The 24,106-nt window shown below is 31.9% G+C and overlaps 1 protein-coding gene across 2 annotated transcripts in view; it reads left to right on the top strand.

Moving 5' to 3' along the window:
• The first annotated feature begins 2,092 nt into the window (after positions 1 to 2,092).
• LOC127721935 (collagen alpha-1(I) chain-like) overlaps positions 2,093 to 24,106 on the top strand; it is a 28,276-nt gene continuing 6,262 nt past the window's right edge. For both annotated transcript variants that reach the window (XM_052228770.1, XM_052228771.1), the window contains exons 1-29: positions 2,093 to 2,193; positions 3,846 to 3,860; positions 4,064 to 4,081; positions 5,920 to 5,976; positions 7,167 to 7,226; positions 7,473 to 7,535; positions 7,793 to 7,855; positions 8,113 to 8,175; positions 8,948 to 9,133; positions 10,171 to 10,236; positions 10,859 to 10,915; positions 11,294 to 11,347; positions 12,491 to 12,526; positions 13,293 to 13,361; positions 13,938 to 14,000; positions 14,408 to 14,461; positions 15,020 to 15,046; positions 15,454 to 15,534; positions 15,893 to 15,946; positions 16,384 to 16,437; positions 17,379 to 17,432; positions 18,240 to 18,266; positions 18,690 to 18,797; positions 19,736 to 19,870; positions 20,699 to 20,725; positions 21,857 to 21,964; positions 22,370 to 22,450; positions 22,645 to 22,806; positions 23,906 to 23,995. In XM_052228770.1, the coding sequence (XP_052084730.1) occupies positions 2,124 to 2,193; positions 3,846 to 3,860; positions 4,064 to 4,081; positions 5,920 to 5,976; positions 7,167 to 7,226; positions 7,473 to 7,535; positions 7,793 to 7,855; positions 8,113 to 8,175; positions 8,948 to 9,133; positions 10,171 to 10,236; positions 10,859 to 10,915; positions 11,294 to 11,347; positions 12,491 to 12,526; positions 13,293 to 13,361; positions 13,938 to 14,000; positions 14,408 to 14,461; positions 15,020 to 15,046; positions 15,454 to 15,534; positions 15,893 to 15,946; positions 16,384 to 16,437; positions 17,379 to 17,432; positions 18,240 to 18,266; positions 18,690 to 18,797; positions 19,736 to 19,870; positions 20,699 to 20,725; positions 21,857 to 21,964; positions 22,370 to 22,450; positions 22,645 to 22,806; positions 23,906 to 23,995 (2,002 nt within the window). In that variant the 5' untranslated portion in view covers positions 2,093 to 2,123. The remainder of the gene's footprint in view (positions 2,194 to 3,845; positions 3,861 to 4,063; positions 4,082 to 5,919; positions 5,977 to 7,166; positions 7,227 to 7,472; positions 7,536 to 7,792; positions 7,856 to 8,112; positions 8,176 to 8,947; positions 9,134 to 10,170; positions 10,237 to 10,858; positions 10,916 to 11,293; positions 11,348 to 12,490; positions 12,527 to 13,292; positions 13,362 to 13,937; positions 14,001 to 14,407; positions 14,462 to 15,019; positions 15,047 to 15,453; positions 15,535 to 15,892; positions 15,947 to 16,383; positions 16,438 to 17,378; positions 17,433 to 18,239; positions 18,267 to 18,689; positions 18,798 to 19,735; positions 19,871 to 20,698; positions 20,726 to 21,856; positions 21,965 to 22,369; positions 22,451 to 22,644; positions 22,807 to 23,905; positions 23,996 to 24,106) is intronic.

Genomic DNA, 24,106 nt, shown 5'->3' on the forward strand with positions numbered 1-24,106 from the left:
CTACACAGGAAAATTTAGAATAAGCATTATGAATCAGGAAGGGTAGGCAATTCCTGTTCTGTTAGCATAAGAACCAATATGTAGACGATTTCTCTATTTAGGGTATTACCGTTCCTGAACAATTGGACACAACAGTTTCTTTTTTTTTTTTTTTTTTAGTTCTCAGTGTTCCGTTTTCTGGACTGTTGTATGTCTTTTCGTTGTTTATTACATGTAAGTGCATGACGTTGTCTGTTTTGATGAAATTTATAATTTTGACTGCTCCTTGGTCTCTTCTTTCTTGTATTAGAACGAAGAACATTATTGTTTAGCAGAGAAGTGTGGACGGTTTAGATAGCGTTATAAAGTTTAAGCAGATGGTATTAAAGAAACTCATGTAAGCATTTCTAATATCTTAATGTATATTCGACTTCACCGCTAAAACCATTTTGCTTCAGGGTGTTTGAATTAAGGTTCCAAATCTCTCAGGCAAATTTAACCAAATAATAATTCGGCCCTGTTGGTCATATAACGCTTAACGCGTTTGTTCTAATACATCAATGGTTTGAACATTCCAGACGAAGGTAAATCCCAAAAAGTGCTTCCTAAATACGAAATGTTTTAAGTGTTTTCATAAAGTAGTCAATAACTATATATCAAAGAAATATTTAAGGAACATCGTAAATATCTCGCTATCCGAAATAAAGAATAGTGATCTGATACTTACAGCAGCAAAGAAAGATCCATGTCATGATTTGGTAAAGTTGTTCGCCTAAGATGTTGATAAACCTGAATATCTCTATTAAGAACCGAAGTCTTTCGTTTTCTTTTTCTTTATTACTTGTCAATTATCATGTAAATGGTGTATGAGTCAAAGATAAACTGATAACGCTATTTCAAAAGAATGAAAACGAGACGAAAAATACCAAAGGGACATTCAAACCCACAAGTCAAAAACAAACTGACAACGCCATGGCTAAAAAAGAAAAAGACAAACAGACAAACAACAGTACACAAAACACAACAGAAAGCCAAAGACTGAGCAACACGAACCCCACCAAAAACTGGGGGTTATCGCAAATGCCCCGGAAGGGTAAGCAGATCCTGCTCCACATGTGGCACCCGTCGTGATGCTCATGTTAGTACAAACCCGGTAATAAGTCTAACTAGGTAGGTCACACCCGGGGAAAAAGGGGGAGACAGGATTTTAGTTACGACAATTTGAACATATCCGCTGTCATCTGTGAAACGGATATTCCATTGCGGTCAACCAACTCGTGATGGCAACAAAACAACATAAAAACAAACATCAGTCTACAAAACACAAAATAGAAAACTAAAGATTGACTAATTAGATATTAATCGTCATTCCTGAGATTAGTAATTCAAAGTTGAATATAATCACATAATAAATATAAATTTGTTTGACTGCAACTAATATAAATGTGTAGCGTGCTAACATTTATAACTGCATGGCAAGGTTACCCCTTCAACGACAGGTTGCAGTCCCACTTCATTTAAGATGTGAGTGCAAAGCATAAAATGCATTGCAAACAACACTTATTTTTTATATGTATTTCGTTTATAAGAATCTAAAATAGTTGTAAAAGCCAAGTATGTAGCAATTTTAAGTATCTCCTTATTATAGACCTATTAAACTACTTTGTATGAATTAAATGTTTTCTACAAAAGTGAACAATTATTAATCAAATTACGACAAATCTTTTCTAACACCGAATAGCAGCTTAGGCTTAAATTATGCAGAAATCTTACATATAGTTTTGTTCCCAACTGTTGCAAAAATGAATAAGTGATTCCTAATAATCAGAAGCCGCGGTGAGGGATTGATAGGGTTAACATTTTGTTACAAAATCAAAATAAAAATAAATTTCAATCATAATTTGGCTAAAATTTGGCAACTTCTAGATATTTCCGGACTTGTTTTGAACCAAGGAAGGTGCTGTATCAATATCAGTTAGACATAGCGAGTTTAAAAAATGTTGTTTTAGACATGTCCCAAATGTCCCCCTTCCTTGCTTAACTGTAGACGCAGTCAATTTGTACGCTCTTAGTAGAACATGTGACCATACCGAAGTATAAAAGCGATAGTTGTAAAATATTATACGTACAAGAACACCAGAACAATGGTCCATAATTTCCTGACTGTGTTCCTAGTAGCGGCTATCGCCCGCACAGGACTAGCCGGGAGCATCGGTAAGATCATGATATTTTTGGAATTTCAGATTTTGTTATATTCTATAATGTAAGGTAAGCCTGGTATTGGTACGTTGTCGTATCAGACATCAACGAAAAGTGCTTCACTGAATTGTCCCGATATATTAATCCGGATTAATTCAATTATCTAATGGATTATTACTAATCAATAATTATTTTCCCATTAAATAGATAGCATATACTAAATTTTTTTTAAATGATTACTTTTAATTCAAATTGTTAAAATGGACCTTAACTATAAAGTTATCTTTGGTGAAAAAATTCGGAAAGTATATTACAAGTTATATGAAGAAATATATAAAGTGTGCAACTACTATATACGTGTTTTAAAATCCAGTTTAATTCAATTGGTTTTTTTCAAACTTTTAAAAACTTTTAATCGTGGCATCAGTAAGTTTTTAAATGAATATTTCTAATTCGTTTCATAGCTTTAGTGAAATGTTTCCAGTCTTAAAAAAATAGTTAATTCACATTTCAAAGTATCTAATCAAAACCTCGTTTATTCTACTTATCATTTACAGTTGGTTATACTTTCAACATCTAATCTTCCTTAAATTGTTATTTAGATATTCGTTTATTTCACATCTGGAAGCTAACACGCATTTATGCTAATGGGAATTAGTCCACGTGATCAAATATTGAGTTTTGTTTATCCTTTCTAATTTTGTTTTTCATTACAACTGTTTTAATATAGATCGAATAAATTGAAGTAATATTCTCTAGTATGGTGTAATATGTGTATATAAAGAACGTCAATATACAACAGACCATTACCAACTAAAGATGATCAAACTCCGAAAAATCTTGTATCATTTTTTATTTGCAATTTTTTTTTTCGTAAATCATCAATCTATAGAAGATTAATCTTCACTTATTTTATCAATTTTTCATATCGTGATGCAAGGGGTGGTGCTGTTGAACAGTACTGTAAGGCTTTTTTTCATAACATCAAAGAAATGTATAATAAACATATGAAATATTAACCTGAAAATGTGAAGGTTTGTTGCCAAGAAATTTTATTTCCTTTTTTAATAGTATTTAATTAGAACCATTGTTTTCCTTGCAAAAGTAAAATAGGTATTCAAAATCTTTCCAATTATATACCCGTTGAATATGATCATTGCGTTAACATTTTTAGCATTCAAATCACATAATACATGCAATACGTACAGAAAAGGAATATTCAAATGATTTATCGTCAAGCAAATGCTTACAGTTTGCCTAAGTATCATATTGAAAATTGTAATAGATAAACTTGGGAATTTGGTTGGTCGAAAATAAACTGCATTATTTTACTCCGTTCAAAATGAATGTAAGTGTTTTAGTATCAGAAGGTTTATTGGGTAACAAAAAATATTATTATGCTACTTTATTCGGTCCCTAATGTCATCACATATTGTTATGTGAAATTGAGTAAGTATTAAACTACACCAAGGTGAGTTACAACAATGAGAGTCGGAAACAAGAAGTCAAAATGCACCGTGTTTTATAAATTATTTATTCGAATATAAATAAAAGTTTAGCAGTTATTATAAATAGAGAAAAAAACACGTACAGCATCGTTTATCATATACATGACATGTTAGATACACCTGTTTAACAACTGTTATTTTGTTTTGTTTTTTCAACAGGATATGGCAAACCCGGTAAGTTATTATCTTTTAAATTAATCATTGAAAAATAGATGCAATTGATTTTCTCCAAAAATTGAATGAATTAAATGAATTATTTAATTGATCAGCAACTTTTTCAATCAGATTTTAATTTTTCCAAAGATAAAAAAAAATGTATTACTTAAAGTATTTAACAACAGAAAAATAGTTTATATATTTACATTCCTTTATTTTAGGATACGGTGGTGGTGGAGGTACGTTATAATTAAATCGTCTTTTTTATAGTAGGCTTTACTATATTTTGTGTTATATGTTCTCTCAATCTCTTTGATATTGTATCAAATGTTAAATATTTGGTTTTTACTACCAAACTTCATATTGCTAGCGTTTTATTAAAATTTACTAATGAAAAATATTTCAAGTTTTGATTAAATTGGTGATGCATAATATTTTTGTAAATGCAAAATTAACATTGAAATTATATTATCTCTTATCGTAGATATGAAGAGGTACACTTATGACGTAACATATACTATCATGACGTAACAGATACAATTATGCTGTCAATAATATACTTATAACGTTGAAAATACAATTATAATGAAACAAATACAATTGTCAGGAAACTAATGTTGAAGTTGAAAATTTTATTCTTGATATTATTACTCAGTTACAGAAATATTGCCCGGTGTAGAGCTTGTTTCTGGAGGAGGTATAGAAATAAAAACCACATATATATGTATATATATATATCGAACTATATCATATATATCTACCATCAATTAAACAATATATTACACTATATCCACATCTATATATATCGTATATGACACATGAACACGTATTACATGAATTCATATTATGCAAATTGCAGCAAATATGATGGTATTTTAATAACGTTGCATTAGCGCAAAACACATGCAGGCATCATAACACTGTGTGAGGTTAAACTATGATTAATTTTAAGGGACTATGTATTTACATGTTATCGTACAAAATTCTATAGGAACAAAAAGGATAAATATTAAGTAGCATGTGAGTGGCAAATATCATCTAATGCAAATCGGATTTTATTTTAACATATGAAAGACATGCTCTAAAGTTCACTAACATTTCTATTTTGCTGATTACGAAGAAAATTCTTTCGTATTAATATATGCAATCATGTATACTGGTATATTAATTCGCTGAACAGAATTTAAGCTTTTTTGTATAAAAGATTGTTTTTTCAATGTTGCATTATTTAACGACGTATGTAGTCTAACGTTATATCAGTACAAAGTTTTAGACGTCTTACCTAAATAAAAAATTACTTCATTTAGAATACTAACATAATGTTTTGGTTAGAAAAACATTTGCGAAATATTATCCTTTTGTTTGCACATTATGATAGTTTGTGCGTGCTATATATAATTTAATATTTTGCGCGCACTATCTATGGCCACGAAACCATACAATCAATATTTTATGCGCATGTGCATACAATATATGTACTTCCTTATTAATCATATCTCAGTTTTTCTAAAAGTTTTAATTTCTAACTACATTCAGAAAATAATTATATTAAAATCAACCTTGTTGTAAGGAAGATATTTTGTATTTTAACAGTTTGTCATGTAATTTCGATGACATTGACCTTTACGAAGCTACCAGAGAACAATCTGAACTATTCGTGTTATTTTAAGTGTATTTTATAATGCTCTTTTCAAAGGATAATACTAGTACTTTGAAAGTTTGATCAAATAAAATATATATAAGTGTCAACATTTACTTTGTGTCTTATATTACGCGTTGTTTATCTGCATAGTGCCATATGTAGTACAGTGCCGACTTCTTTTGAAACAAATTTGAGGGGTCCTTATGTGGCCTTTTTTAAGAGAACAATTCTTCCTGCATTCAACATTTATCTCGTTTCCCTACTGTTAACCTGTTCGATTCATTTTGCAGAGTCAGATTTTCATATTTATTATCACTTAGTTTTCGTCATGCACTTTCATAAATCATTAGCTTCAGGACTAAGTCAAATCAACTGTTAATTTTTTTTTAATTTTCTATTCAAAAAACATTTCTATACGGTCCCTCATTCTTACAGATTTCTTTAACGGCCACGGAGGTCATGGAGGTCATGGCGGTGGACACGGACACAGAGGTAATGAGTTTAATACTGTCAAGAGAGCATTTTGAATTTACTCTTGATGGTTAATGTCACTAGCTTAGCATAAAGCGTTGCTACTTAGCTGTATTTGCAAACATGCGTTGCACTGCTATCGTTGCTCATGTGGTATACTAATCTATCAAATGGGTCTTTAACTGCCATTTTGTTCTCAATATCATCTGGACGATTAAACCTAAAAATGTTAAATAATGTGAAGAATTTAATGTATTGTCAATATATCATCTTGTAGTAAATTTAGCACTATTCAGATATTTTGCTTTCAGTCAATCAAGTACAGTAAAGCAGCTTGAATATGTATAAGTAGTGAAGAAAAAGTAATTGAATAATGCATTGTGTGTTCCTTTAGGTTGAAATATAGGTGTGAATTCACTACAAGAAGAAAGAGAATATATGGTTCTGACTTTACTTAAAGCATGCAAAATGTATACTCAATATTAACGATTATTTCACGTGGTTTAGCTTTATCAAAATGATTCTCATATAACGTGCTGTAAAAAAGAGTCGATTCTTTATAATAGAGGTTATGTCTTTCTGTATGGAACACATAAGTAGATCAATTTTTCAAAAACAAAATTTCAAAAACTAATATTTGACGATAAATCTTTAGAATTCTATTAAATATTTAGTTTTGTACTTTTTTTTTTTGCCTATTATGATTATGGATTACGTTGCACATTTCAACCACAAATATCGGAAACATACGTTGCAAATCATTTAATTTCAAATTTATATTTCATGGTTAAATTTTGAAATGGTATAAAAAATAGTTAAATCTTTATCATTTTATCATTTTATTGGTGAAATGTTTGCTTTATTATAATTATATTTGAATCATAATAATTGTCGTGGTAACATTTTAACATCGCAAGAATATTAGTTCGATCTTTTAATTTTAATGATATAATGTTTGCCCTATAAGAATTATGATTGAATCATTATATTTTTAATAGTAACATTTTGAAATTGATACAATAGTAGTTCAATCTTTTTAACTTTAAAGGTAAAATGTTTGCCCTATCATTATTATATTTGACTCATTATATTTTTAATGGTGACATTTTAAATTTGTTACAATAATAGTTCAATCTTTATACAGTCTTTATAATTTTAACGGAAAAATGTTTGACATTATTATAATGATATTTGAATTATTATATTTCAAGGTGGTGGTGGAGGAAGTGCTTCAGCAGCAGCCCAAGCCGCAGCCGCTGCACGTGCTCTAGGTATGTTTATTAGAATGATATTTGAATCATAATATTTGGTGTGGTAACATTTTAAAATCGTAAGAACAATAGTTCAATCTTTATAATTTTAATGGTAAAATTGTTGTGCTATGAAATATTATATTTTTAATAGTAGTATTTTGAAATTGTTAATAAAAAATAGTTTAATCTTTATACAATTTTTATGGTTTTAACGGGAAAATGTTTGACATTGTTAGAATGATATTTGAATTATTATATATCAAGGTGGTGGTGGAGGAGGAAGTGCTTCTGCAGCAGCCCGTGCCGCAGCCGCTGCACGTGCTCTAGGTATGTTTATTAGAATGATATTTGAATGATAATATGTGTTATGGTAACATTTTAAAATCGTAAGACTAAAAGTTCAATCTTTATAATTTTGATGGTAATTGTTTTGCCCTATTAGATCTACGTTTGAAATATTATATTTTTAAAGGTAACATTATGAAATTGTTAGAATAATAGTTCAATCTTCATATAATCTTTATCGTCCTAATGGGAAAATGTTTGACATTGTTAGAATGATATTTGAATAATTGTATTTCAAGGTGGAGGTGGTGGAGGAAGTGCTTCAGCAGCAGCCCAAGCCGCAGCAGCTGCACGTGCTCTAGGTATGTTTATTAGAATGATATTGAATGATAATATGTTTTATGGTAACATTTTAAAATCGGAAGACTAATAGTTCAATCTTTATAATGTTGATGGTAAATTATTTTGCCCTATTAGATCTACGTTTGAAATATTATATTTTTAAAGGTAACATTATGAAATTGTTAGAATAATAGTTCAATCTTCATATAATCTTTATCGTCTTAATGGGAAAATGTTTGACATTGTTAGAATGATATTTGAATTATTATATTTCAAGGTGGAGTTGGTGGAGGAAGTGCTTCAGCAGCCGCCCGTGCCGCAGCCGCTGCAAGTGCTCTAGGTATGGTTATGCTAATTATAGAAGGTTTTAAAATTTAAAATCTTTTTATAGATCTTGGTAAAAAGAAGTTTATTTAAAATTACAGGGTTCATTAAGGAGAACCATCAAATCAAAATAAATATTTCATAACTGATTTTTGATGTGTGTGAAATTTAATATTTGTAAATAAAGGCAACAGTAGTATACCGGTGTTCAAAAGTCATAAATCGTTTTAGAGAAAACAAATCCGGGTTACAAACCAAAACCGAGGGAAACACATTAACTATAAGAGGAAAACAAAGGAACAACAGGAACACCAAAGTGCAACAAAAACAAACGCCAACAAACGGTAAAAACGAACTATCTGATAACAACTGCCATATTCCTGACTTGGTACAGGACATTTTAAGGGGCGTTTAACCTGGTTTCATGGCATGCCAAACCTCCCGCTTTATGACAATGTTAAAAAGTATCGCTAAAACACTATGTGACAGAAATACAGCACAAAGAAAAAAGTCGAAAAAACAGACAATACAATGAATAAAAAGAAAAACGACAAACAAATGAACAATAATTTTTACACACTTAACACAACACTAAAGTATGAGCAACACGAACCCTTCAACATGTGCTCCTGATATTTAAGCAAATAATGGCGCTGACGTGTGAGGAATATTATAACCAAAAATAACGATTTACAAATTAGAAATCTTTTTCACATGAAGAAACATCTAAACGCACATCTAAATCCTCAAAATTTATCTTATTTTTAAACAATGTTGTATACTTACAGGAGGAGGCGGTGGTAGTTTTGGAGGTCTTGGTGGTCTAGGAGGAGGACCTGGTGGAATTGGCGGAATTGGAGGAGGACCTGGCGGACTTGGCGGAGGACCTGGTGGACTTGGAGGAGGACCTGGCGGATTTGGAATCGGACCTGGCGGAATTGGAGTCGGACCTGGCGGAAATGGAGGCGGACCTGGTAAATATTCAATTTTTTTTTAAACGCACATTGAATGGATATACACAAATAAAAATTATTTACTAAAAAAATTTAAATACTATTAGATAACAAAGAAAGAAAATATAAGGACTGAAAGCACAAACTTAAAAGTTAATCGGTAGAAATGGTCAGGAATTTCATAGAAAAATATTCAAATGTTTACCCATGTAAGAATGGATTTTTCAGTTAAATAACTTTTTAACGAATTGTAACTAAAAATTCATTTAAAACTTAATTACTAGTACAAAACATCAAACACACAGAGGGAAATGGAAGCAGTTCGGTTTTCTCAAAAAGAAAATATTAAACAAATAAATTTGATGGATAAGTCTATGTAGCCCTTACACTAACACGTGGTTAAAAATCAAGGTCCTCCTTTTCGATACTCCTACTAAATTATAATCTTAAACATTAATACAAAATTTTGTATCTTTACCCTACATTTTTCATTATTGGATCGTTTTACGACTTGCGAGTTTGAAGACCCTTTGGTATCCTCTCTATTACCCGTAACGTACAGTGTTGATACATCATTGTATAATTTTACCAGTAACCGTACAACGTTGTCACACCATGTATAGTGTTGCATTACAATGGTAATGCACCACATTGTAATGCACCACTGTTTTTCACGGTACGAAGTTGATACATCATTCAATAGTTTAACCGTACAATTTCGATACATTCAATGTTTAGTTTATAGAACAATATTGCTACATCTTGATAACGTTTTACCGTGCAGCATTGATACATCGCTTTTACAGTAAATTGTTGCTACATCATTATATAGGTTTTCGTACAATGGTAATACGTAATCGTCACTGTTTATTTTTACCATACAATATTGATTAATCATTAAACAAATTTACCGAACATTATTGACACATCATTTATACAGTTTACCGAACAATGTTGAAACTTCAATGTGTAGTTTTTTATTCGAACAACGTTGACATATTACTGTAAATTGTGACTGTTCTTAAGGCATTGTGATTTACGATTTTTGTCTATTGTAGGAGGATTGTTTGGACCGGGTGGCGCCTTAGGCCCTGGTGGTGGTGCAGGTGCATTTGGAACCGGAGGTTAGTAAATGTCATAATTACAGTTCTACACAAATATTGTTCATTACATGCACTGTGAGAATTGCAATAACGCAGAACATAAGACTACTGTTTTTTTTTTTTTTTTACTAATCTAATCTACTGCTTATTTGAGACATTAACATTGAGGTAGTATTTTTTTATGATTAAGCCTTAACAGAAACTATTCCTATATCTAGGCATAATTTAATTTTGGTTAATCTCGTTCCGTTTTATTAGAAAATAAACATAATAATCAAAAATGATATATTATTGTGTTCTGGGCATTGAATCTGATTTCAAAGGGTAGTAATTTACACTGTTTTGTTGTTGTTGTTTTTTTGTGAACTTTTTTAAAGAATGCGATTAATATTTTTTATATAACATGTAATTTATTATACAGAGGCAAATGGAACATTTGATGAAACCTGCTTTTTATGTTGTTTTTTTTTAATAAAACAATCCGGGTTTTTTACTACAAAATATATCATATTATACATCATACATTTAAACTACAGAAAAAAATAAACAGTAGGAGCAGTCAAAAAAGGGGTAAAAGGAATTGATTTCTGTATTTTATAGCATACCAGTACGCGTCATTGTTTTGTTCTTTCCCGTTGTACAGGTGCAGTTGGCGGACCAGGTGGAGCTGGTGCTAGTGCTAGTGCAGGAGCATTTGCAAGTATGTATTTTTTTCCAATTATATCATAAAGACATGACCGTTTTCATGGAGCTCGGGATTCTATATAAAAATAAGGCAGAAAAATATTGTAATATTTGATCAAATTATTTGACCAATTTATTTCAGATCAATCGTAACAATTTTCTCATTTCGATCGCAATTTCATACCTCAAATACGTACGTGCATTCAAATATGTATCATCCACGTGACAAGGACGGTAAATATTCATAAAAATAATATTTATCAGTTAATGTTATACTTCTTCTATGTTATTAAACAATTTTATGTTGTTCTTACAACTAACTTGAAAGACTACATTTTCATATTAGACTGAGATTTAAAAGAGTATTGTTAACAGTTATATTGTGTCTTTTTAGCTGGTGGCGGCGGATTCCCACTTCCAGGAGCACAAGGACCACAAGGTCCAAGAGGTAAAAATCACTTTTTCGTCCCGTATCTTTATCACAGCATGTACACTTAGATGTGAATAAAGAACAATGACGTCAACTGTGTTTGTTTGCTAGGTGGCATGGACAAAAATAATACTATACAACACTAGTAAAACACTGAACAGAAACGATTATTTTGATCTGAACCGAACAATAAATTATAAATTCAGGTTCAGTCTTTCAGTCAAGTTTCTGACTTATCCATCACTGTAAATTAAGTACTGATTAGAGAATTATGTTGCAGTCAATCTATTAATAGACTGTTCAGTAGATGTTGTTTATCTGTACACACTGAATTATTTGAAAAGGTACTGAACAGTACTGAATTGACTCCAAGCAAACTGTCTTAACAGTACGATGTTTGCAACAAGAAATTTTTTTTTTAAATGAACTTAACTTTCAACAAGACTTTACGTGTTGAGTTTGAGACAAAATTACTGATTAAGACTACAATTCATTTACTAGTGAAACCTCAAATTTTTGGATACCATGTTGGTACAATCAAATGCATTGCAGATTTGTTCTAATCGTCACGTGACATAATATATTTCCTTCATTAGAGATAACAGACGATAAATTTTGCCTTAGATATGATTTTGCAATCAACAAACAAATATCTCATTTGATTTCCAAACTTTGAATAAGATATATTTGTGGCCTTAACTTTGCGACCGGAGTGTAATTTTAATGATCAATTATCGATTCCACCGTTTCTTCCGACATGATAAGTTTATTAAACATTGCACATATCAATACTTTTCCATATAAAATTATCCGAAGACACTTCAATACTAAGGCTTTTCTAGCTCAGGAATAGATTATCTTTGCTGTATTTGGCAAAACTTTTAGGAATTTTTGGTCCTCAATGCTCTTCAACTTCGTACTTTATTTGGCCTTTTTACTTTTTTTTATTCGAGCATCACTGATGAGTTTTTTGTAGACGAAACGCGCGTCTGTCGCAAATACAAAATTTCAATCCTGGTATCTATGATAAGTTTTTTCCAAGTTCTGAAAATAATTTAATAATGTAAATATCCGAGGAAGCTCATTTGTCACATTATTTTTTCAAATAATAATGCGAATCCATGATCAGCAGTTACTTGATATTTGTTATTTTTTTCTCAGGACCAGCCGGAGCACCCGGTGACCAAGGAGAGAGTGGTAAGAATTTATTTATGTGCCAGTCTTTGTAAGAATCAGGCAATTTAAAAGAATTTCAAAACATGGCCGAAAAAAAACCACCATCCAATTTCGAAGTTACCCTCATCCTGAGTTAGAAATGGTAGGTTTTTCGTTTCTGCGTGTCTGGCAATTCGAAAAATATCAAGATAACTTTTGGTTATAATGGTAGCAAATTACGGAGTTATCTCCCTTTAATTGTTAATTTCTAGTGCATTTCAACCAAATTGTTTCTTGAACAGGAATAGGAAACGAATGCTATATTCCAGCACCATTATACATTCTGAACTTAAATCAATGTAAAATTGAGTAGGTTTTTGTTTGTCGTGTTTTCACCATTGCCTGATTCTTAGGCAGATTAGCACTTAAGTTTTTTAATTTTTCATTGGAATTTGTTTTCAATTTTTTTTTTTTTTTTTTTTTCGCCAATTCTCAATTCTCAATCATGGTTGTCACTGTGCTCTAACAAAAAGGGCATCTACAGGAAACGTATACATTATTTTAAAAACAGTACATTAAGAAGTGTGTCATTGCAAAATTCTTGCAATCATGTGTAACTAAGTTCTCACGATAACGGACATGCTTTAAACATATTAGAATGATTTCAAACAAAGCTTTACCTCTATAAATTAATTTTTGAAAGACACACTTATCTTTTTCGGAAATTTTATTGGAAATATATATTTCTGTTTTTTTAATAATTTGCTCGATCAGGCCGACTACTTTATCAGATTAATTTTGATTTTAGGACCACCAGGACCACCAGGAAACTCACCACAAGGACCACAAGGTTCCCGAGGCGCTCCAGGCCAGCCAGGTATGGAACTTCTGTAATTATCTAATATCATTGTGTAGAATAAGTGTTAATGTAAAAATATGTAAAGACATTATAAAAAAACAATCAGAATCCATCCATATAACGAAATAAATGTAACATCAAGGCTTAAATAAAGATACATCTCTTAGACAAAAACAAACTTTCACACTGAAAGTCTAACTTTGAGTCGCAGGACAAACACTTAAAAGCATTGTGCATTATGGTGCGAATATCTACTTGGTTGGTTCAAAATTTCATGAGAATTGCGTTCTATTGGTGTTTTATTAAGGTGTTATTTTGCAGAAGAAAGTAGGGATATAATTTGAAGTTAGGATAAAAACTTGAAAATTCTGACAATTTTTACTCTTCTATATACTTGCATATTTTATTTAAGCCTGTGAAAAAAGTCATTAATAGATATAACAATGTATGTTGCACTGTACAGGTTTTCAAACAGTAGGCCGAATAATTTTTATTCAAAGTAGAAACATTAAGGCTTTACAGATTGATATATACCCTTAATTATAAAATGTTTTGTTTCTGTTTTTTAAATGAATTCATAATGTTGCTTTGAAGGTGAACAAGGAGCCAATGGTAACCCAGGACAACCCGGAAATGCAGGAGCACCAGGTCAACCAGGTACGTAGCAGAACATGGGAGTTATATTTACGGATAAAACATGTTCCTATACAGGAGCTAGGGGGCATTGATTCAGTACATTTTAAATTTAATTTTATAAGTTGAATTTCTACAATATAGAAACATGTCTTTAAAGAGCTGTGTAAAATATGTCAGAACATATATTTTCAAAATGATTTATATCTTTCCATTTTGCAAATCACTTCTACATATCTTCCTTTATAAGCTGACGCTAAAAGTATCTTTTCACTTTTTTTGGCAATAAGCATGATTAGATAAGTTAAAGTGAGAAATTAAACTAGCTAAGGGATAAAGAACTTCTCAAGCTTTGGATGGAGGTATGGCTATTCAATTCTATTGTTTGATTCTTTGAAAATAATTACGTTAATTTTCATTATTTTCTTAAGGTGCACCTGGCCAGGCTGGAGCACCAGGAGCAAGAGGACCATCCGGAGCTGCAGGTATGTTTATCATACAGCATTTATACATCAATTAGTAGTGTCAGAAAACATTATGCATATTGATGATATTAAATTTGAATATCAGGTATTCAAAAACCTTTTTTGACAAAGAATAGATATTATGTTGACGTATGGCCTTCGTGTCTTTCTCAAAAACACAACAAGCAAGCTTTCATTGCAATGGCAACTCTGCTCTCTTACGTTTTGCTTTTGGAAGAAAACAATTTTTTAGAAGTGAGTTTAGTTTGTCAAAATATCAATATCACCATATTGGTTATAACATTTATAGATTCATTAAAATAACTTTATTTTCCATATTGTAAAATGTCAAATTGCCGTTTTAGGGTGTAATTTAAGTATTTTTTTTCAAAACATTAACCAAAACGTTTTGATTGATTCATAATGCCTACAACAATCAACATTCAACCAATAGCATAACGATATGTTCATTTTGATTTAGATATATTACAATTACCCATAACCGATTAGATTCTGAAACAGAAATATTAAGATGAATTTGATGTGATCGTAGTTCAAAGTTCAATTTAAATATTGTAGGACATCAAGGAGCACAAGGAGGTTTAGGTAAGTTGAATTAGATATTCCATGTAGAAATCAGGCAAACACCACGTGACATTACGATAAAATGTTCACAGTTTCGGGACAATGTCTATTTATTGTTATCCATTTGATAAACTACATAACAACTAAAAATCACAAATTACTTTCACAGTATTGCATTCAAGTTGCTTATCTTTATATTTTTTTATCTGTTTCATAAATGAAGTAATTTTTCTAGTTCAATTACGTGCATTATTTGTGAAACGTATCTTTTAAATTCATTAATATGTAGTGTTTTGCAATTAAGAATAAGTCCTGTTAGATAAGTTCATTTTGCTTAAATGTAGGAGTGTTTTCTCAATCTCTACGAAAATTTAATAAAAAGACGACGTTTTACATAGCAAACGCGTTAATAATTTTATAATTTTCAGGCCAACCCGGCTCACCTGGACAACAAGGTAGTGCAGGACAACCTGGCTCCCCAGGAAACCCAGGCGCACCAGGCGCACCAGGTAGTACCTTTTTACTTTATTTTGTCTTCATTTTATTTAGTTAGTTCAGTTCATAGAATATAAGAAAACATATTTATAATTTACACGAAAATAGTGTATATCAAGATTAAATTAACAACAACAAAAACAGACATACACAACTATGTATACCACACATTACTTGTTACTTATATTCACAATCTTGACAACATACTGAAGGTAAGTGACGATTAACTGAATAGCTCACTCTGTGTAGTACCGATTAGCGTAAACGTATATGTAGCACAATTGCATTGTTGTTATCAGGTTATGAAATTTTGACTTTTCAGATATTTTGTCAAAACGAGCTTTAATGGTTTTTTTCATAATTTGTTTATAGGATCAACAGGACAAGCAGGAAGCGTAGGAAACGTCGGAGGACCTGGAGAACAAGGTAAAACTTATTATTTAAACTAACATAATGCTTATATGTAACCCCAGGAATAGATTACATTTGCTGTATTCGGCAAAACCTTTCGTAATTCCGGATCCGTAATGCTCTTTAACTTCGTATTTTTGGGGGCCATTAACTTGTTCAATTTGAGCAACACTTATAAGTCTTTTGTAGACGAAATGCGCGTCTAACGTACACAATTATTATATTGATATATTTGATGAGTTTTGTAAGTACTGTGAAAACATTATTTGTTCGATTGCAAATTCTCGTAGTTTCATGACAAATCTGGTTTCCAAGGTAATCAAGTTCACAGATCCTATAAGAAATAAATGTATAACAAATTTTGCTTTATTCTTATAACTGTTGTGTATTGTGCCTACATAAAAAGAAGGAGTTCATTACATTTCTTATGGTGTCTAAATGTTACATTTTAGGTCCACAAGGAAATGCCGGACCACGTGGTATACAAGGCAGACCCGGATGTAAAGGTAAATTGCAATATTATTTGCATTTATTGCTACATGTGCTAATAAATTAAAAGCTATACAATTCAAAGATTATTTGTTTTCATAACATGAAAAATTGTAATGGGTATGTAGTTTAAAAGGAAGACTTTCATATCGTTCCTTCAATAGATATGATAATGTATAATATTATCTACCCCCAAGGGTGACTGGGGAATAGAAGTATGGTCACCATTGATCTTCCTCCGACCGGCGGTAAAACCCTCGCTGGAGCGGGGCGTCCGTTTGGCTGTGCGGGATGTACAAGTTCGCAGTCACGTCCGGTCAGAATGGGGACGTTAAATCCGATGCCTCGTGTAAAGAGAGTGCCACGTTCTTTACACGTTAAGAACCCTTGCAACAACTCTTTGAGGGGTCCGTAGGTGGCCTTTTACAAGGCTAAATTTCTGTCCTTAACCAATATACCCTCATTTCCTCATGGCAGTCTAAATTTTCTATTACAGGACCTACCGATTGTATTTTTTGTTAACTTGTTCTCGTCCTGAACATGCATGAAGTATTTGCCACTGGACGTTAAGCAACCAACAGTCAATCAATCAATATAATATTATCTAACTAATTAACTTACTTTTGAATCGCTCATTTTAGAAGTTCATACAATATCCTCAATGTATGCTGGTTACCTTGATTTGTATCTTCCTAATCGATTTATAAGATTTGAACATCGGTTGATTACTGTTGTCTCAATATGGAAATCTTTACAGAATAAGGTAAATTTACTGTTGCTTCAATATGGAAATCTCTACAGAATAAGGTAAATTTACTGTTGCTTCAATATGGAAATCTCTACAGAATAAGGTCAATTTACTGTTGCCTCAATATGGAAATCTCTACAGAATAAGGTAAATTCACTGTTGCCTCAAATCTCTACAGAATAAGGTAAATTTCACAACATTGTTTTGCAGGACTACCAGGACCAAAAGGACCAGATGGAGCCCAGGGAGCACCTGGTAAACCCGGTAAGTCTTCAATTGTATTTATGTATTTGAATAACATCAAATTAGAAAAAAAGTACATCAACAATTACTACGGAGTCGTATATCAATATAATACACTGGTTCATTATTGCGGTAATTTTCTTCAAACGTACTATTCATTTATTGCTAAAACCGTCAAGAACAATAACTTTGCCTATCCCCAGACATAAATTGCCTTGTTCTGTTTTTGCTAAACATTATGGATTTTTTTCAATGTTCTTTTAACTATTTATTTTTGGCTTGTTGGATTGTTTTTATTTAAGACTTGATGTTGTTCCCACTTTTTTAATCGAGCGCTACCGATAAGTCTTGTGTAGGTGAACGTCTTGCTTATTAAATTGTAGTCTGGTGTCTTTGGTTATTTCTGTGAAAAATCCATAAAATGAATCGATTGAAGCAATTGATTCAACCAACATCCCTATCATAGGAACAGACTGCTCGATGTGAAAAGAACTCACTCTTACACATACACAATGATAAAACATGTTAATGTTGGAGTACGCATGGACGGGTTTAAAAAGTTCAACAGATGTATTATTCCCATTTTTGAATTATCATTACATGTAATGGTAAATATAGACATTGCATATCTAGACAAAATTGTAACTTGTTGTGGAAATTTTTTTTCATTACCACAAAAATTATGTAAAATTTAGTGAAAAAGCTGCATTACATAAAAGAGTGGGAATCGTCACCGATATCCAGGTTGAAGACAGGATGATACCTCTCGTTTCTGACGATATTCTATTATATTACTGCAATCTATTCATTTCTTATCTGTTATTACAGGTGCCGATGGACCAGCAGGAAATAGAGGTAAAATTTAATTAGTAACACATCTTTTGAATGCTACTTTATGGATAAGAGAAACATAACATTGTCCAAGAAAAGTTACTTATTACATACTTATGTATACAAGACAATGTCAGTTAAAAACTAACAAAATATAACGTATTGCTTCCCAAATATTGCACATGAAAAATTAAAAACTAATAAGGAGATGTGGTATGTGGATGTAAGCAAATGTATATATGTCCAAATCAATCATACGGACTTATAATAATGCTATACATTTTTCTATTGAAAACGACGTCATTTATTTTAGCAGGGAGTATTTTTTTTATCTTTTTAATCTCCAGACGTACATATTATTACATTTATTGCAACAATTAATAGTTTATATTCGCAACAAGTGTAAAATTAAGCGGTTGCATTCTGAATTAATATTTGTTTTTAAAGGCCCAATGGGACCAGCTGGAGGAAAGGGACCCACAGGAGACAAAGGAGCACCAGGCGATGTTGGACCAGAAGGACCAGAGGGCAAACCAGGTGGACCAGGGCCAAAAGGTAAAAGACTGTCTACAAATTAAGTATTCAATTGTGTTATAACTAAAGGTTATACTGAAATCATACAGCTGTCAGCAAGAACACAACCTACCACTCTGTTGCAACTATTGTATGCTTAAATGATATGTACTTTTTCAGGGTTTGTTTGTTTAATGATTTGCGATTGTCCCATAGGTTGTAATTTATTTATTTCATTGACCAAAAAAGTAAAACAACAAAAATTAAAAAAAAAAAACGAACTCCAAGGAAATTTTCAACGGAGCGTCCCTTATCAAATAGCAAAATCAAAAGCTCAAACACATCAAACGAATGGAAAATAATTGTCATGTTCCTGACGGAAGTGAATTCAGATAATTAAACGTTATAAAAGAGGGTGTGGATTTGGGTTTACAGAATAGAGAATAATGGGCAAAAAATATAAAGAATAGAGCAAAATGGAGCAAAAAAATAAAGTATAGAGAATAATGAGGTGCTAAAATATAAAGAATAGAAAATAATGGGTTAAAGGTATAAAGAATAGAGGAAAATGGCCTAAAAAAATTAAAGAATACAGAAAGGAAGGAACCCTCATCCAGACCCTTATAAAAGATATTCATTGTGTTATGTAGCACACAAAAAAGTATGGTGACACCATGTATTCTTTTGATTTTCGTAAGCATGTGATATGATTTCCTCTCTTGTTTTGTTTCAGAATTCCCTCATTTACGTTTTCTAAATTGGCACATAATAATGATTTTAAATTGTATAACCCTATAAAATGGGTATCCTGTAGCTTTAAAACATGGTCGATGACCGGTAGTTTGTATTGCGAGTTTTTTTGGGGTTTTTTCGTACACAACAATACGAACGTCAATTTTAACAAAGTATGAAACATTTTCTCTTTTTTGTTTTTGTTAACTTCCGTAACGCGTTTATTTAGTCTTAATTTTTTCGTTAAGGACCAAACGGACCACAAGGAGCAAAGGGATCACCCGGAGAAGACGGAGACCCAGGAGCTGAAGGAGAACCTGGATCAAAGGGAGCTGATGGTTTACCAGGTCATGGAGGACCCCGAGGAAATCCTGGTCCACAAGGTTAGAATTATTTACTACCATTATTTGTTATCTTTGAATTTGCAGGCAGATGGCAAAATATACCGAGGCATGATAGAATATGTACTTTGTGAAGGAGTAATATTGGTGATGAATTTCATTTGGTATTTGAATGTACTAACCAAAGTTTTGTTGATTTAAGGGAAAAGTTTCTACCAAGCTACTACACAGTGAATCCTAATTATAAAAAAATGGAAGGTCTTTTTTTCAATATGTAATGTACAACTGTATAAACGACTTTCTGTATTTATCAAATGAAGCGTTTATAAATTATTTTCCTTATCCATTGAAAATGTAGGATAGTTTTGTAAAATTAGTAAAATTTTAATTGATAAATTGTCCAGGTTCCTTAAAGATGAAGTATAAAAAAAGTATTGCAATTTATGAACATTTTAAGAATATTTGGTAGAATGGAATGTGAAAAAGAAATTTTTAAATGTATTATTATTTCAAATCTTGATAAAGTTAGAGAAAGCAATAAAGATAAAATTTAAAATGGAAACGGGGAAGGCGTCAAAGAGACAACCCGACCAAAGAGAAATGAAAACAGCCCAAGGCCACCAATTGGTCTTCAACACAGCGAGGAAATCTCGCACCCGAAGGCGGGCTTCATCTGGCCTCTAAATAAGCATGTATACTAGTTCAGCGAAAATGGACGTCACAGTAAACTCCAAAACATATAAATGAACCAAAATTCAAAAAAATACAAGACTAACAAAGGCTAGAGGTTCCTGACTTGGGACATGCGCAATAATACCGTGGGGTTAAACTGTGTATTTGCTTACAATTTGTATATTTTGTGTATTACAGGACCAGAAGGAGAAGTCGGGGACAAAGGTATGTAAAATATTCATTTAAAACTGTCTGTAACAAACGCATAAATGAGTTCAAGAGTTATCTACCATAACCCAGTCAAACTGCGTTAAAAGTCTCTGTGTTCCCATTTGTTGATTAACAGAACGAACCTTAAACCAAAAACTAAAACATTGCAAATAATGTAATAAACAAGCCTCGGCCTCATTATGAGATCGGTCCACCAGAAAGAGAATAAATGATTCAAAATGTATTCATATTAACAATTTTACTGACCGTGCGAGACCTTCATGAGTAGTCAAGATCGTTAAAAAAAACCTCGTCGTCGTATTAACAATTTAAAAAACCACAAAAGCACTTCACTAACCACTGAACCGATGTATGAAAATTCTTCTACTACATTTACGAAATATGAAATATATACAAAAAAGAGATAGAAATCCATGTACATAGTTTGATCCTCGTCTAACACCAATGAAACCTTAGAATCTAGACAGGGGTGGATAGGTGAAGTAAGAGTATGTGCATTGAAAGCAGATACAAATGTAGTTCAAACGAAAATGATTTTCTTGTATCAAAAAGGTATCTTGTATTTAAGAGATCAAGACATAGAATATGAATAAGTTAAAGGTCCACATAGAACTGTTTCAAAGATCAATTGTCATTAATATTATCTACATGTTCGAAAAACAGTAGTTTCAATATTGTTTATAATAAATCTTCGAATCTTATGTTTGTCACGTTCTCAAATCAAAAGCTGTAAAACCAAGTCATATCTTTATTGAGGCCCTTCATGGGGGTGTCCAAGTAATCACATAATCACAAATGTTTTGCCAATATAATCACATAATCACTAATTATCTTTTTAAACAAGATAATCAAATAATCAAAAATACAGTCCTAGATTATCAAATAATCAAATAATCAAATAATCATGAAATCTTTGGTCTGGTAATCAACTAATCACTATAAAAACGGCCAAGTAATCACATAATCAAAAATTCCATGAGGAGGCTCTTTAATCAATGTACTAAAATGAGGATATTTATGTTGAAGAATGGGATTTTTATTTGTATTTTATGGTCGTTTATGGTTAAATGTTCTAAATGAAAGGTAACCAGTTATGTTAACATGTTCATTGTTAATCTTCAACAGGCGCCCCAGGTGAAGCTGGCGGTCCCGGACAACCAGGACCCTATGGCCCACAAGGACCAGCCGGTGAACAAGGTGACCTTGGTGAAATTGGACCCGCTGGCGATGCAGGTAAATATTAACTTGTTTTCATCTTTTTGTTCTACTGTTTCTGTTTACCTCTTGATGTCTCCTTTCTTTTTACATTATGTTTCTTAAATATTGAATATTTTTGATAGATAGTTGAATGTATCTATTTAAAAGTTTTAAATTAAGTATAAAGTTACACATTTCTAATTAGTTTTGTTTCTACTGTGAGACTTGATTCTTATCAATGTTTTTTTAGGAAAAAAAAGTCTCATGAAATTCCTCTTCAGGTTGTATGTGTTATATCAAAATATAATCTTGAAATATGAGGCAGTCTTCTTCAAGATTATTCTACTATAACGAAATACTATCGCCTTCTTGAATGATTAACGCTATCCTGAAGCTACGTTTTACGAACCAATTTTTTTGATTATTTTTTTAATCTTTCAGGAGCCCCAGGCGTTCCTGGATCCAAAGGAATACAAGGACCACAAGGAGAACTCGGCCCAGTCGGCAAAGAAGGACCAGCAGGTAAAAAATGTTAAGAAGCTTTTATTTAACACTGGGTCCTTATTTTTAAAACAGTTAAATAGTATAATGGTTCATTCAAAACTATTAACAAATCAAAAATGGCAGAATACTATTATGTATTATAATAACAACTTCTAAGAGATTTATACGGAGAAATATTGCGAATAAAAGTTGAATGTATTTTCTTTTAACAGGAGAGGCTGGTGGTAAAGGTAGACTCGGCCAGAAAGGACCTGCCGGGGAACCAGGACAACCCGGAGAAGAAGGCAAACAAGGTGACATGGGTGCAACAGGAACTAGAGGTGCAACTGGTGTTGGTGGTGTCAAAGGACCAACCGGCTTCCGAGGAGCCAGAGGTACCGAGATATTCTATATAATTACTTTTATTATATACTTAGAAGTAAATACAGATAAATTGTATGTGTAATACAGTCATTGGCAAGCGTGCTGTATCAGCCACCCGTGATGATATCGATATCAGCACGGTTGCAAAGGCTTTATCACACCTTTAATCCGTATGACGTGACGTCATCGATTGCAGTCACTGTTGCAAAGGCTTTATCAAACCCCTAACCTGTATGACATCATGTCAAACCTCTAACTGTATGACGTCATTTCAAATCCCCTTATATGTATGACGTCATGTCACATAAAAAACATCTACATGAGGTACATGTATATAATAAAGTGTATATGATATGGCTTTTCCAATATCACACACCGTATCAACCCTCAACCAATATAATCCCTCGAGCAGAGCTCTTGTGATTATATTGGTGTCTCTGGTTGATACAGATGTGATATTGAAAAAGCCATATGATATTCTCTATTTATTGCGATCATGCAACAATTCGTTGTTTCGGAATCTAAAGGACTATGGGTAATTTTATTTTTCGTACCCTAACCTGAAAATAACATCATTTCATTAGTTGAATTATGGGTAATTTTATTTTTCGTACCCTAATCTGAAAATAACATCATTTCATTGGTTGAATTTTCGTTGTTTTGGACGATTTTAGCCAATCTCAGAGTGTTTTTGTACGTTTTTGAATGCATTAGATTCTGAAATGGTGAATTACATGTATATTTTTTTCGTTTCATTTATTGTCTCACTTAATTCTTTTTTTCTTGATATAGTGCAAACAAAATCAAAATATGAGTTTGATATGAAAAATCGACTACTTAATATATATGTATACCTTTTTCTTAATACAAAAAGACATTTTATAATTCAACTTTCCAACATTTTTCTAAAATTTATTACTTCACACGTTAAACTACAAAGAATTAACTGAAGCAATCAATCTTGACTTTTTATAATAAAAATATCCCCAACTTTACCATGTATCTTAAAAATTATGTCCAGATGAATAAGTCACCTATATCAATTGCTTTAAGGCTGAAATATAAAATATAATGGTATAATTTACATCAATGTAACTTTAATAATTTAAGGTAAATCCGGAAATGCTGGAAGACCAGGCAGACCAGGAAGAAATGGACCAAGAGGACCACAGGGACCACAAGGACTACGAGGAAACCAAGGTATTTAAAATTTATCTGCTACAGATAAGCTTGGTATAGCCTTTATTTTCATTTTGTTCCATTTAGTTTCTTCTATCATGGATAGAAATAGATACAATTACACTTTGATGA

Source organism: Mytilus californianus, unplaced genomic scaffold, assembly GCF_021869535.1.
Source record: "Mytilus californianus isolate M0D057914Y unplaced genomic scaffold, xbMytCali1.0.p SCAF_12, whole genome shotgun sequence".
Classification (NCBI taxonomy): Eukaryota; Metazoa; Mollusca; class Bivalvia; order Mytilida; family Mytilidae; genus Mytilus; species Mytilus californianus.